Here is a 14310-nt window from a genome sequence, read left to right as displayed (position 1 = left end):
TTTTGAACATGCAGTCAAGAAAACTCATACACACACAAACAGAACAAAAGTATACAGTATACATAGTCCCCCCCCCCCAAAAAAAAAAAAAAACCCACGTCCTGGCTAGAAGACCATCACTGTCACCACTGATATGTGTGCAGCCCTTAAAACTAATAAACTATCAGGATTCTGTGTGAGTTTACTAAACCTTGAATATTATTTATAATATTCGACCTTATTAAAACTGACTGTGTTCGTCCTGGTCTAGGTTGAGCTTCTCTCTGGTGGGGTCAACATGCCAGTAACTCCCCTCAATGTATATGAGTATGTGCGGAAGTACGCTGAGCACAGAATGCTGGTTGTGGCTGAACAACCACTCCATGTGAGTCCTATTCCTTGACTTTGAATACACCAATAGTCATCAAATGTTGTACCAAACGTTCATGTTTTATTGTCATTATGTTAAATACAATAAAAGGTGTCTATTTTGGAAAGACTTTCATGTTAATTCATGCATCTATTCCCAAACTTAATGTCCATCCAAGGCAATGCGGAAGGGTTTGCTGGATGTACTTCCTAAGAACGCCCTGGAAGATCTGACTGCGGAGGACTTTCGGTTACTTGTCAATGGTTGCGGAGAGGTCAACGTGCAGATGCTCATTAGTTTCACCTCCTTCAACGATGAGTCTGGTATGTAAACTGTGTCTGGATCTTGTATCTGTCAGTAATCTTTGTTGACTTGAAACCATTCTTGCATATCCACTGATAAAACCAAACTAACACTTGTTTGTTCAACAGGGGAGAATGCCGACAAGCTACTGCAGTTTAAGCGCTGGTTTTGGTCGATAGTCGAGAAGATGAGCATGACCGAGAGGCAAGATTTGGTAAGATCTGATTTGTAATCTCTTTATATGACCTGGTCTAATGGTAAAATTAATTTTAAATGATTAGGATGAAAGGTTATGTCAAAGGTTTTCCTGAATGGCTCAACTATTCATTGTCTCATCAGGTATACTTCTGGACTTCCAGTCCATCCCTGCCAGCCAGTGAAGAGGGCTTTCAGCCAATGCCCTCAATTACCATCCGGCCTCCAGATGACCAGCACCTCCCCACAGCCAATACGTGCATCTCGCGCCTCTATGTGCCACTCTATTCTTCAAAACAGATACTCAAACAGAAGCTCCTGTTAGCCATTAAGACCAAGAACTTTGGTTTTGTTTAGAGGTTAAACTGAAAAGAGTTTAAAAAAATGTTTACTGTTGTGTAATATTTACTTAGCTCCATTTTGTAGATTTATTTTTTTGTCTATACAATTTTATTAAAATTCGACATACTGTCGCTATCTCCCCAGACAATATTTGTGTTGTGAACACAAACTGTTATTTTTATTTCATTTTTTTATTGTTTTTTTTTTTTTCTTTTGTGTTGAAATCAAATGAAAAAGATGTATACAGTCCAGAACATTCCTGCATTGGCACTGTAATATGTAAAGCCCACAGCTCTACTCGATTAGCTTAAACGTTTGCTTCCCAGGAATTTGGTCTGACAGAAAGCTGTCTGCCGAAACCCAGCCAAAGATGACGGCAGTAGACGTATTTAAAAGAAGACACTGTGATTATAAGTTTCCTTCCCAAGAAAAGTACTATCACTGATAGTTCACTGCTGCCTTTCTGGAAAATCTTTTTTTTTCTTCTTGTACAGGGGGAGTAGGGAATTTCAAAATAAACTTGGATGCAAAAAGTTGGGCATTGATTATTTCTGCATTAATAAATTTAGGTAACTAAGGGGTGGTTGAGCCAAACAGTCGCATCAGGAGTTAAAAAAACAAAACAGGATTACTTTTTTTTTCAATTTAGTTCTCTTGTCTGAGTTGATATTGACTTTAATTTTGAATAGAATGTCCATGACTTCCGCATTAAAATTAGAGTTTTGACTATTTCCCGCTCAAATATATGGAGATGAGAAGTGTGCAAAGAGCATGCAGCCTAACCTCAGAGTCCAGTGAGGGTTGGACTACATCAAGGCTTCCCTTGTGCAATGATTCTGTTCATAACCTTTATGAATAGAATTTCTAGGTTCACGAGTGAGGGGAGGATAGAGCGGGGGACCGACACAGGCGGACTGGTACAGCGTCTTCTGTGACGTTGACTCTCTGTATTGGTCTGTCGTGGTGAAGAAGGAGCTGAGCCAGAAGGCAAAGCTCTCAATTTACTGGTCAATCTACATTCCCACCCTGACCTATGGTCATGACCGACAGAATGAGATCCAAGATACAAGCGGGCAAAATGAGTTTACTTGGCAGGGTGTCCAAGCTCTCTCAGAGATAGTGGAAGAAGCTTGGTCATCCGGGACGCGACTCAGTCAAGCTGCTGTTATTCCATGTTGAGAGGTGCCAGATGAGGTGGCTCGGGCATCAATTAGGATGGCGCCTGGACGCCTCCCTGGTGGTGGTGGCAGGGGACCTCGGAGATGACACAGGGCTGAGAATGCTTGGGATTTATTTTTCAACATCTATTTGCAAAAGTACACAAATAATATCAGGAAACGTTGCGTTAGCAGATGAATTAAAATAACTGTATGGAGTCACAAATTGCATTATTCGGCAAACGTACATCTGAGAATGAAGACTTTTAGGTCTTTGGGTCCGCTGCATCAACATTAAGGGTTTTTTATTTCCTAGAAATTTGGAGGCGCAACATTTCTTCCCTATCCCAGCGATATTCGCATTTCCACGCATTTCAACTATAATGATAAAAGACACAAATCTGCATGTTATTAAGTAGTGCAGCAAACAATAACAATAATGAAACATGAGCAGAGGAAATTTTTACTAGCACTGTCACCGTTTTTAGGGCAAAATGCTGCCATTTTAGGGCAGTCCAAATGGTCACAAACACATCTAGAAAAAAAAACACAAGCGTACAGACGTTCACATGATTCATATTGTCTATTATGTTCCGTTAACCTTGGCAGACCAGTTGAATTCTCCTGAGTAAAATAAAAATATACAAAAAATTACATGTTAACATTGCAGCCTAATGAGAGAATTAAAAGGCCAAGGTTATTTTAACTCCAATTGGTCTGTTAAAAAGTTAACAAGTTAAGTTATTCCTTCATTGAATGTATTAATTGCTGTAACTTAACACAATATATACATTGTAATACAATACAATTATATTTAACTATATCTTGCAATTAAAGAGACGACCAAATTCTTACTTTTGACGACAAACTTTATTTTGAAAGCTAAAGCTGCCTAGATATACTTCCGCTCATCGAAATCCCTGCAAGCCTCGAGTTGCCGCGCAAACCCTAATAACTTTAAACTTGGAAAAGTCACGTTTTTTTTTTTTTAGAAATATGACTAGTTAGGACCTTTATATTCCTCAAATAATGTATACTGAATGCGCAACAAATTCGTGAGCAAAATAAGATTTCTAAATACCATTCCCCCATTTTCACATTTTATTTAAAGTTAAATAACATTCCGTCTTCGTAAGAACGAATCTGTTTTCTTCACCGTTTCTTTAAACGTCACACCTTCGAAACGTGTAATTCCTTATGACGTTTTCTTTTGTTTACTCTGTACGACATTGTGATTCTCTAACTTCCGGCGAGAGTTGAACGCAGCATAATTATGAGACGGCATCGTTCCTCCTCTAGTCGAAGCCATATGTGGTGAATGTGGCTCGCTTGCGCTCACACTTGACACTTTGCGGGCAGAGTCATACAATGCTACCCTCTTCTTTACGGCCTACGAAGCGCATTCATTTTTGCAACGTTCTATCGATTCAGCTAGGCTAGCTAGTTAGCAAGCTAGCTACTTTTGCTACCTGTCTAGTTAGGCCGAGTGGAAGAAGGTGATGCATTTATTGTTTTTCATCATGTCAAAGTCATCCCGTCGCTATTTTTAGCTAGCACTGCAGGCTTGGTCGGCTAAAAGAGGCGGCTTTAATTGTGAATCGTTGGGAAGCTTTATTAGCAATACACATGGAACAGTGGAAGGACGCGGCCTCTCAGCAGGCCGAGCTGCTAGCATCTCGCGTGAATGAATTGTTGTCCAAAGGACAGGAGTTTTTGCGTGCACAGCTCGGCTTGGATCTGGCGATCAAGCCCGAGCACATTCCGCCATGGGTGATCCTCGTTGCGATGTGCACCGGCTTCGTGCTGGTGCTCGTAATGTGGGCCTCGATGTGTCAGGCTCTCTTCAAGAAACGGCCTGCGATCACCGTTGTGGAGGACACCGTCGAGGTGAAACGAAGTGCCAGTAAACCAGTCAAATCAGAGGAGCCGAAGAAGAAGAAGAAACGCGCTGAAAAGGCACGTTTAAAACTTCGCTTACCATTTTGATGATAATTTTACCCTCATCCAAATTACCTGCTAAGCTAACGCTTCTTACCAGAATACGACCGGGCCCACCCAATGCCATTTTAAGAACTCAAACTGCAATCATCTTATTGTACATTTGTCGAAACGTATCGTGTCATTCTTAATTTTGTGTTCAGAAAGCCCAGCCAAATGGTAGAGCTGTCACTGAAGAAGAAGACGCCATAGTTAATGACAGAGTGCCACATCAACAGTCACCTCCTCCACAAACCAAGAGCGAACAAGCTGTTGAGGTAATATGCGGAACAAAGCTATTTAGGTTACCTAAATCTGCTAGTTTGATCCCTGTTTCGATATAGTTGACGCTCAAAAGGGACATTTTAAAAATAGACGCGTTAAAAAAATCAAATACAGTTGCAAAGGTGTAATTCGTTTAACACCGTCAGATTTATTCATCAGCAGCACTAATTATGCTAAGAAGCGTTTCTAGTATTTTCATTATATCATGAGAAGGGCAAACTGTTACATTTCTCAATATTCATGATCAAATTGCATCAGCCACTGTAGAGTGTTCTATGATATTCCTAATTATTCGTTATTATTCGGCAAACCGTAATCACAGATGAGAAGCTCAAGCGTCATAATTGCAAATGGTCAGACCTGTAAAATCAGCATTTGAGCTGTGGCATGAGTATATCTTTTTCTTGCGCCTATATGTCAGATGAATGCGATTTATTGATTTTTGTGAAAAGAAAAGCGTTAGGGGTGGTTTCTCTGTCAGTGTCACCCTTCAATGATGTAGACACGGCAGCTGCCCGTGTTGGGTTTCAGTGTCAACTGTAACCTGCCGATGCTGCAAACCCTCAGGGGGATTGACAACTGGCTGAAGTTAAAGCAATTTGTTCCATACTACCTACTTGATAGTGTGAAGTATCAAACTATCAAATACTGTAGGTGTTAAGAATCAGTTAATGTAGTTATGCATATCATATAAATGGATTTACATTTTGGAAGTTATTAAAATGGGACATACCATGTGTATGTGGTTTCACTTATAAATAGACTTAACCTGAGTATGCATATTTGATTGACTGCTTGCTGATGAAATCCTGTGTGTTTGCTGCCCAGTGTGTTATATAGATCATTTTCCTACCAAATTGTTTCTTCTTTTAATAATAACTATTTGTCATCTAGTCAAAAAAGGCCAAGAAGAAAGCCAAACAGGCAGTGAAGGAAACTGTGACAGCTGTTGTAAAGGAGCCGGAGGAAGGTAAAATGTCATACATATAGAGAGTGAGTGAGAGAGAGGTGTATTTATTTATTGTGATAAGACTGTGTATAATGTTTAGCCAGATAATGTCATTGTTAAATTTGACTGCGATGCATATCATATTGATTCGCCATGTCAGGAGGTATCAACTGAGCTGTTCTAGTTAATATTTTAACCTTGGTTACTGTTAGTCTTTATGACTCTCTGTTTTTGACTGTTAGCCTACTCTAGCTGCTTGTTAAGGTTTCATTTTGTATTTCTGTGTTTGAGTGTGCACTAGGGCTGTCTCTCTCATTTCTTTTTATCATCAATTATTCTGTTGATTATTCCAATGATTAGTCAAATAATCGTAAAATGTGATTTTGCATTAAGTGTATTTAGCGATAAAAATTAAACTAAACAATTAAGCGATGTCACAGGAGAGGGATTGCTGTTATACTCACCAAGCTTTTTGAAACCGAGATCATACTTGTTGCTCATTGTTTTCCAAATAAAAACTGATGTTTGCAAATGTCTTATTTTGATTAAACACAAAAGATAATTACTTTGCTTTCATGAATGACGACAGACAAATCAGAATAATTACTGTTGATACTGAAATGAGAGGATTTGGACTTTTAAGTTAAACATTGGACTGAAATGATTGAGCATTTATTTCAGTAAAAGCAGGTAGTCATCAATTTCATTTGGCAATCAATTAGTTGTCAATTAATACTTCTGACACCTTTACTGCGTACCTTTCAATAAATGGCCGAGAATACATTGGTGACTGGCAGGTGTTTTTCAGTGGTAGGATTTGTCTAACTCAGGTGTGGGCAAACTTTTTGATTGGTGGGCCACAATGGGTTCTAAAATTTGACAGGGGGGCCCGACCAGGAGCAGATGGATGGAGTGTTTTGGTAACCTCACTTCATTGGAGAAAAAAAAAAAAAAAGTTTAATTTTAAATGAAAATGAACAAAAGCATTACAACAAAATATCTGTTTGACACGCCAGAGTATTTAGAAAATAAAACATCAACAAGGTTTATTCATTTAATTTTTTTTGTTTGGCGGGCCCGATTAAAATGTTTAACGGGACGCATGTGGCCCCCGGGCCATAGTTTGCCCACACCTTGTTTAACAAGTCTGTCATCCTGCCTTAGCCATAACGTTTTGTGTGATGTATATTAATTTGTATTTTTTTTTAAACTTTTTTTTTTTTGCAACACATTCCACATTCAGGCACATGGGAGACAAAGGTCAGCAACAAGGAAAAGCGTGAACAACGCAAGAAGGACAAGAGTTCCAGTGATGGCTCTGCCAGTCCTGGTGGTGGTGGCGGCACTCCTGTGAATGCTTCTCCAGAGCAGCGCAAGCCCTCAGCAGCTACTCCACCTGCCAACCAGAAGAAGAAGAAAAAAGGTTTGGATTTTATTTAAGGCTGCACTTCTTCCACAAAGTTTACAGCTTTAAGTTGACTGACAGTGATCAACGGGCAAACATTCCATACCTTGCTCATATTATTGTCACACCTGTGGCATTTGGAAATGTCTGTCTTCACTTGGGTCCGGCATCATTTGAATTTGACTAATGCAGTTCAGATTCCGGATTCTCATTTTGATTCCGGTTCCAAATGATTCTTGATCATGTTTATCTTATAAGGCAGAGTAAAAAATATTTGCACGTTTTAAATTAGGGGTATCCCAACTATGGCCTTCTATTTTTAATGGGTCGCTGCATCGACCAATGTACAAATTTGACACAGCCCGTGTAGTTTGTCTGCACGTGTGGTGTGGCTGGGGAAAGCAGTTTTTGTCTTGTTTTCATCTCACTTCTTTGTCAATCAAACACACATCATTTGGTAGAGCCATTGGGCTCCCTAAAATCCTCAAAGATCATTGACTTTATTATTAGCGAGCTGTTTTTTTACTTTAAAGTATATATTAAAAAAATATAAATTGTCGCTTTGTGTATTTTTATCCACAGTGATCGATTAGTTTAGTACGTTGAAAAAAATGAATATGTAAAAGTGGCCGTTGGGAGAAAAGGTTTGATAGAAATGAAAAAGCTAACCTTCCTGTGCAACCTTCTTTGCACAATATTGCAAGTGTTGTGCTGAGGAGAATTGTTAAGTTCTTCTTCGGGTCGCCGACGAATGAGGAATTTTAAAATACAAATGATTCTGGGAGAATCTGAATGTTAAATCTTAGACCTGGTTCCAATCGAGAGTTGATGCCCAACCTTAGTCTCCTCTTTGTTGTAACAGTTGCCAGGATGAACGATAAATACATTTGCATGAATGTTCTGTTTAACAGACATAAAATTATGGAAGTGCACCTTGCATTTTTTTTTTCACCTTACTCAATTCTTTCCTGCTAGGAGAGTCATCAAAAGTAACTGCAGAGAAGATTAATGCTGCTGTAGCTCATGGTAATTATCAGTGGATTGCATATTAACACTGGTGTCTCATACAAGGTTCAAACCTTTATCGACTTTACTCTGTGTTGCGTCATTGACTTGGTGTGTGCATGTGTGGGTGTGTGTGTGGGGGTGTGTGTGTGTGTGTGTGTGTGTGTGTGTGTGTGTGTGTGTGTGTATCCTGGCTGACTATCACATGTCTCTTTCTTGGTATCAGTTAACACCAGTGAGGCACCAATAGTAGCAGCAGGTGTGGCTGACATTCAAGCGGTCAAGGTTCCACACACTGTCGCTCCAAAGACTCAAGGCCCGTGGACTGCCACAAGAGAACCAGCACCAGTGTGGAAGACCGATATTGATGGTAAAGTTGAGAAACCATATTTAAAAAAAATTTAGAATTGCAGTAATCCTTCCAAGGTGGAATTGGCAACATAACAAGTGGCAGTCATTGTTGTGGAATTTTCTAGAAGTGACCTGTCCGTTCAGACGGAAGGTCGCATTGCAAAAAATCAGATGCCTATCCAATCTAGGTTCACACATGAACGTGACCCAGGTTGGATTTGAAAAAACTGGAATTGAGCTGTTCAGATATGTCATTAAACAATCAGATACACGACACATAAGGGCAGAAAAAAATGCGATTTGAGTTGCACTTTCCTGCAATTTGAACTCCGCCTTGTCACAGGTAACTGCAACAAATGAATGTGAATTATGCTTTGCTTTGTAAGGGGCAAATCATGATAAAAGTGTCACGGTAAAAAAAAAATCATCAATGCTCAACTGCGACTTAATACTGTGATTGTAGCTGCACTAGTGTTGCATGGAGTGTCAGTTAGACTTCACAAGGGAGCTAAACCCTTGCTGACTGACGGGGACTTGCTGTCATGTCACTTGTGGCTGAAATGACAAACTTCTTGTTCACTCGTTGTCATCTGTCATTAATGTGGTGATCGGCCTAAACGCTCTGTTCATTCGATTGAATGTTAGCCGATGATGTACAGTTGTGAGAAAGCAAAAATAATTTTTCTCTATTAAGGCTCAATGTATTTGGACATAATATAATCCGCTGGTCGTTTCCAAGTTTAAAAATGAGGTCAGTCTCACATAAGAGGAAGCAGTGCAAACAAGGCAGTCCTTTTCTACCCACTTTACAATTTGGAAAGTAGGTAAATAGCTTTAGTTATCAGCATTCACATGAAAAGTATGTTTTTTTTCCCTCCTAGATTCATGGACTGTGATTGATAGGGTTCCATCTGATCTAGTTTCCTTTACTAAACTGGGTGTTGGCAAAGCTGGTAAGTGCAGTGCATTTTCAGTGTTTTGCTCAACAATGGAGGGAAAAGCATGAAATTTATGGTGTGTTGTGTGTTTAGATCCGCAGCTGGTAGATAACACATTATGGCTCAGTCAGCCCAAAGTAGATGACGAGTGGTCTGGATTCAGTAAGAATTTTGTTCCCAATTGCCCCCAACCTCATTTACTAACTCTGCTTTGTATTTACCCCAATTGTTTTTCCACTCCAATTCAGATGGTGGTTCAACAGATCCCACCTCTGACTGGAACGCTCCCTCTGAAGTTTGGGGCAACTATGAGGAGCCCAAACCTCAGCCCACTCCTGTTCATGAGCTGGCTCGAAGTGTGCCCGCCAAACCTAATCGACTGAGTGGAGCTGCTGTAAGTAACGGCTTTGGGACCCGACAGCCATTTAAAAGCCCATTTCTTTTGTGGTCCCACCTTGCAACTCCACCTTGTGTCCACCGGTAGCGACATCCTCAGACTTGGAGTGAAACTGCAACACATTTTCAAAACTAACGTGTGGGTCGCGACAAAATAATTTGATAGGAAAGCCACCGAACGGACAAGAGTAGAACACTTAGATAATCATGTATAATACCACGCCGCCACAAATGCCCTCCAATGCAATGTATTTATCCTACGTCAGTTTCTTCTTGGTGTACTCAATGTACACATGGGCTGGATTTTGTCATGCCTGATGGTTTGCAATGAAGCCTCTTCATATGTACATGTTTTTGTCAGGAGGAGGATGATGAAGATGAAAAGGACAATGGAGCGACTGCTGCTGATGGAGGTGCTAAAAATAAAAAGAAGAGGAAGAAAAAGAAAAAGGCAACCGAGGAGGGAGAAACAGTCCAGGTAACTGCCAATAGAAATGTCTCCACTTTTGTGCTTATGAATAATGATAGATGATAGTGAGTGATTATTAATGAATACCTTCTTCACACAAGCCTGATGCAAATGTCACTATGCCATATACAGTTGGGTGACATAAAAAATACAATTTGAGTTCAACCAAAATGTCCTGGAAAAATATTCCTCAATTGTCAAACTAAACTTGCAAGCTCTCAGCAATTTTCGTGAGATGCTCACGTTAGCACCACAAATTAATTTTGCTTTTTGTTTTGTGATGCCATCAAATCAGAGATGGCGCTAAGAAGTGATTTGCTTCTTCATGTGTTTCCAGCAATTCAGTGAATGCATAATTATATGCGTGTACTCTGAGCAAGCACATCCTAAAGCAGGGGTGGGCAAACTTTTTGATTGGCGGGCCACAATGAGTTCTAAAATTTGACAGGGGTCAGACCGGGAGCAGATGCATGGTGTATTATGGTAACCTCACCTCATCTGAGAAAAAAATATATTTAATTTTAAATGAAAGTAAACAAAAGCATTACAACAATATATATGTATTTGAAAAACCACAGTATTTAGAAAATAAAACATTAGCAAGGTTTATTAATTAAATTTTTTTTTTCAAGTTTGGCGGGCCGGTTTAAAATGTTTACCGGGCCGTATGTGGCCCCCGGGCTGTAGTTTGTCCACACCTGTCCTAAAGTATGAATTGTGTACTCAAATGTTTTAAGTAGCAATATTTTTAAAATGCTTCTCAAGTTAAACTGCTCAACTTGAAATGCATTTACTTTAGTTGTTTTATGACACTGGCTGAAATCAACAAAATGGTTATTTGTTGAACAACTTTTATGGTGCATGCTATATCAACAGCTGAAGCCTGCTTCCTTAATTTTATTCTTAATTTATTTATAGTGCAGTTGTCTTCCTACTACGACATGTTAAAATGTTACTTGTAGAACATTACCTGTACTTCTGAAGGTTTTCATGATGAGTTTGAGGCTTTTGTTTTTCATTATCTTGGGAACATCTGTTTTAAAAATGGAACAACTTAAAAGTCAACCAGCGCCACTGAACAGATTGTGTTCGGTTTTGTAGTTTTGTTATTTTTAGGAGTAGATTTCAGTCTATCACCTCTGAACATCTTAAACGTGCCTGAACAAATTCCCACCTAGGTGGTAGTGCCAGAGAAGAAGGTAGAGCCTCCATCCCTATTGAAGGAGAAGAAGAAGAAGAAACCGAAGCAGCAGCCACCCGCTCAGGAGAATTCAGCTGCTGCTGTCGTGGTTGGTGGCACTGACATTTTGCGTCATATCACTTGATGCGTAGTATGCACACAATGTCCATGTTTTTTTCTAATTTGAGAATAAAAAGTCTGTATTATTCTTAAAGACTCATCTTTTTAATTATTTCCCGAAGCTGATATGTCATCTCGCTTGCATTGTAGGTGCAATCGGAGCGACCAGTGAAGAATAGCGCATCTCAGAAACCTCTTGCCAACCAAGTGCCACTGAAGCAACCTGAGGCACATGCCACAGCTCACATCAAGCTTCCTGCTCCAGCACAACAGCGTGAGTAACAGTAGCCTGACACAACTGTTAATAGAATTGTCATTCTTGGGAAACAATTTTTAATCATTCTTTGATTTAATAGCGTTGTATAGCGTGAGACTTTTTTCCATAAATTGTCAAAATGTCCCTTTCCTTCTGTTGATGGGGTAAAAAAAAAGATGGCGACAGTAACATAATCAGGTGCCTGAATGATTTTTGTTTGGGGCAGGACTTTTATCCTTTTATCTCATGTGCTACGCATACATAAAATGAGCTTTTCCAAGATATTTTCGTTGGTCGGAAATAACTGATTTCAAACTGTCCGTTTTGTCATTCAAAAATATCCACGCTATACAAATAGTTGTCTTGTATTTGAAAGCTTTGTTTGGGTCTTCGTGCTCCTTAATTTGATATAGCAGCTTTCCTCTGATTGGTCAGTTCCCAATATGTGAGCATCTAGTGGTCACTGTCTTGTCAAGGTTCTCCTCTCTTCTCAAAAGTTCGCTGGAGCTCTGACAGAGTGACCTTCGGTTTTTTTGTCAGTGCCCTGACTAAGGCACTTCTCGCCTGATTTGCTCGGATTAGACGGGCGACCAGGTCTAGGAAGAGTTCTGCAGGTTAAGAACTTCCATTTATGGAGGATGGTGGCTACTGTGCTCATTGCCACCTTCAAAGCAGCTGACATTTTTGTGTACCCTTTTCCAGATTTGTGCCTAGAGACAATCATGTCTCAGAGGTCTGCAGACAGTTCCTTTGACTCCGTTTGTGCTTTGACATGCGCTGTCACTTATATAGTGAGGAGTGTGCCTTTCCAATTCATGTCCAATCAACTGAATTTAACACAGGTGGACTCAGATTAAGATGGTGGAATCTCTCAAGTGTGATCAGTGGAAACATAATGCACCTGAGCTTTGTGACCAGAGCTGTAAATACTTATGTAAAAAAAAATTTTTAAATCACTAATATATTTTTTGTTGCACACGTTGTCATTATGGGGTGTTGTGTATAGATTTTTGAGAAAAAAAAATAGTTTAGATTGAGCCTGTAACAAAATGTGGAAAATGTCAATACTTGCCAGATGCACGTCATGGCCTCATTTTGACAAGTTATGTATCAAACAGTGGCTTATTATGGAAGCACCTGTTTAAGAAGGGAGAAAATGAATGGAGAGACTAACTTTATTTATTTATTTTCTAACAGAAAAACCTGAAGAAAACCAAGCCGCCAAGCAGTCAAAGAAGAAGAAGGCAAGAAGGGAGACATGAGTCCGCTTTGCAGTCAAACATGCAAAAGACTTGATGCCCTGATTATGCAACAACTTTTAACGTTAAGAACTCGGACCTGCGGTCAATTGAATGGACTTGTCTTAAATCCTGACTGGAAAAAAAAAACGAGAACAACATTTTACAACGTCTTTAAGTCATGGAAAAGTGACCCAAGAAGCAGCTTAATCTAATGTCATGCTTTGTGAATTAATTTTTAAACATGCTTTTGATACTCTGTCTTGTAATTCCATTGATTGAACTAAGTGAAGGAGCTAGTCATTAGAATTGTAGAATTAAAGAAAATGTCGTGGTGACTATGAGGTTACTCAGCATGTCAACATTATGCTGAACTGGCCTTTTGTTTTGTCAGCTGTACGGTGAGCATCATGAGTGAAAAAGGTCACATGTTTATTTGGACATTTTTAACTCAGTAGTGTTTGAACGTGTCTATTCTGTATTTTTCATGGTCTGTGAGATTTCGGCAGACTCTGTCCATCCGGTTTATGAACTTGTATGTTGTACTGAGACTTGCGATCCCTTCCGGTTTTTACAACATATACTGTGCAAAAGCTCTGTTGCCGCAGTCTTGTTGGACTCTCTAGTTGAAGATGCACTGTGTTTTCAACTTCTCTCTGACTTTCCATCTTTAGTTGATTCTCAAGGCTAAATATTCTTTTGTAAGAAAAAAAAAGAAGACAAAAACAAATTGTTTGTAATAAAAGTAAAGCTGAAGCCATATGTTAAAAGACCCAAATTGCTGTGTACGGCCTTTTGTTTTCATTTTGCTATTGTTTGGCTGCCTCTACGAGGAGACTATTATTACCTACGACTGCCGTTTTAAGGGATGTAGAGAGAGACAAATTCATGCTATTGATGCATTTTAAAGTTACAAGAGCTCTTGGTGACATCCTAGGCTGATAACCTAGACACAATTTGTAGTATGTCAGACATTGCCATGCAGGATGTAGGATTTAAAAATTTTTTAGGGATGGTAAGTTTTATATCTTAGGGACTATTCAAAGACCCTATCCAATATTCTAAACACAAGACAAGTACTGTGAAATAGTTTCTACCAATTTTGTTTTTTAAAAAAAATGTACAAGCACCAGACCTACCTGGTTATTGGTTAAAGAGCAATTGTCTCCTGAAGCTTAAAACTTAAAACTGGTTGTGCCAACCTTGGCAGCAGTAATGGAAATCAAGCATTTGTAATGAGTCATTGATCACTGGAGAAATTTTAGCTCACTCTTCTTTCAACCCTGAACTGCATGTTTAAGGTCATACCACAGCATCTTAATTGGATTTAAATCAAAACATTGACATTGCCACCAAAAGAAACCGTTTTTATTGGTTTGTGGAGCAATTCAGAAG

The 14310-nt window shown here is 39.4% G+C and overlaps 2 protein-coding genes across 16 annotated transcripts in view; both read left to right on the top strand.

Annotated features, from left to right (window-relative positions):
• Window positions 1–1722, top strand: part of ubr5 (ubiquitin protein ligase E3 component n-recognin 5) — a 48978-nt gene extending 47256 nt beyond the window's left edge. For all 13 annotated transcript variants that reach the window (XM_088306512.1, XM_088306519.1, XM_088306516.1 and 10 more), the window contains exons 55-58: window positions 251–364; window positions 528–672; window positions 781–866; window positions 992–1722. In XM_088306512.1, coding sequence (XP_088162638.1) covers window positions 251–364; window positions 528–672; window positions 781–866; window positions 992–1204 — 558 coding nt within the window. In that variant the 3' untranslated portion in view covers window positions 1205–1722. The remainder of the gene's footprint in view (window positions 1–250; window positions 365–527; window positions 673–780; window positions 867–991) is intronic.
• A 1821-nt stretch (window positions 1723–3543) lies between these two features.
• LOC148329517 (protein LYRIC-like) lies at window positions 3544–13693 on the top strand. 3 transcript variants are annotated; one of them, XM_088307073.1, is made up of 13 exons: window positions 3544–4302; window positions 4488–4601; window positions 5503–5578; window positions 6801–6980; window positions 7938–7988; window positions 8194–8337; window positions 9200–9271; window positions 9350–9418; window positions 9505–9650; window positions 10014–10130; window positions 11300–11410; window positions 11572–11695; window positions 12875–13693. In XM_088307073.1, the coding sequence occupies exons 1-13, from the start codon at window positions 3973–3975 to the stop codon at window positions 12937–12939; spliced, it is 1599 nt and encodes a 532-aa protein (XP_088163199.1). In that variant the 5' UTR covers window positions 3544–3972; the 3' UTR covers window positions 12940–13693. The 3 variants fall into 3 exon arrangements, with proteins under 3 accessions (XP_088163199.1, XP_088163201.1, XP_088163202.1); XM_088307075.1 differs by lacking the exon at window positions 9350–9418 and having other exon boundaries at window positions 3545–4302; XM_088307076.1 differs by lacking the exons at window positions 9200–9271; window positions 9350–9418 and having other exon boundaries at window positions 3546–4302.
• The last annotated feature ends 617 nt before the right edge of the window (window positions 13694–14310 follow it).

Source organism: Idiotropiscis lumnitzeri, chromosome 10 (genome assembly GCF_059441095.1).
Source record: "Idiotropiscis lumnitzeri isolate Australia: NSW breed Sydney's pygmy pipehorse chromosome 10, RoL_Ilum_1.0, whole genome shotgun sequence".
Lineage (NCBI taxonomy): Eukaryota > Metazoa > Chordata > Actinopteri > Syngnathiformes > Syngnathidae > Idiotropiscis > Idiotropiscis lumnitzeri.
Note: the sequence above shows the minus strand (reverse complement) of the source record. Positions and strands in the feature narration are given on the sequence as shown.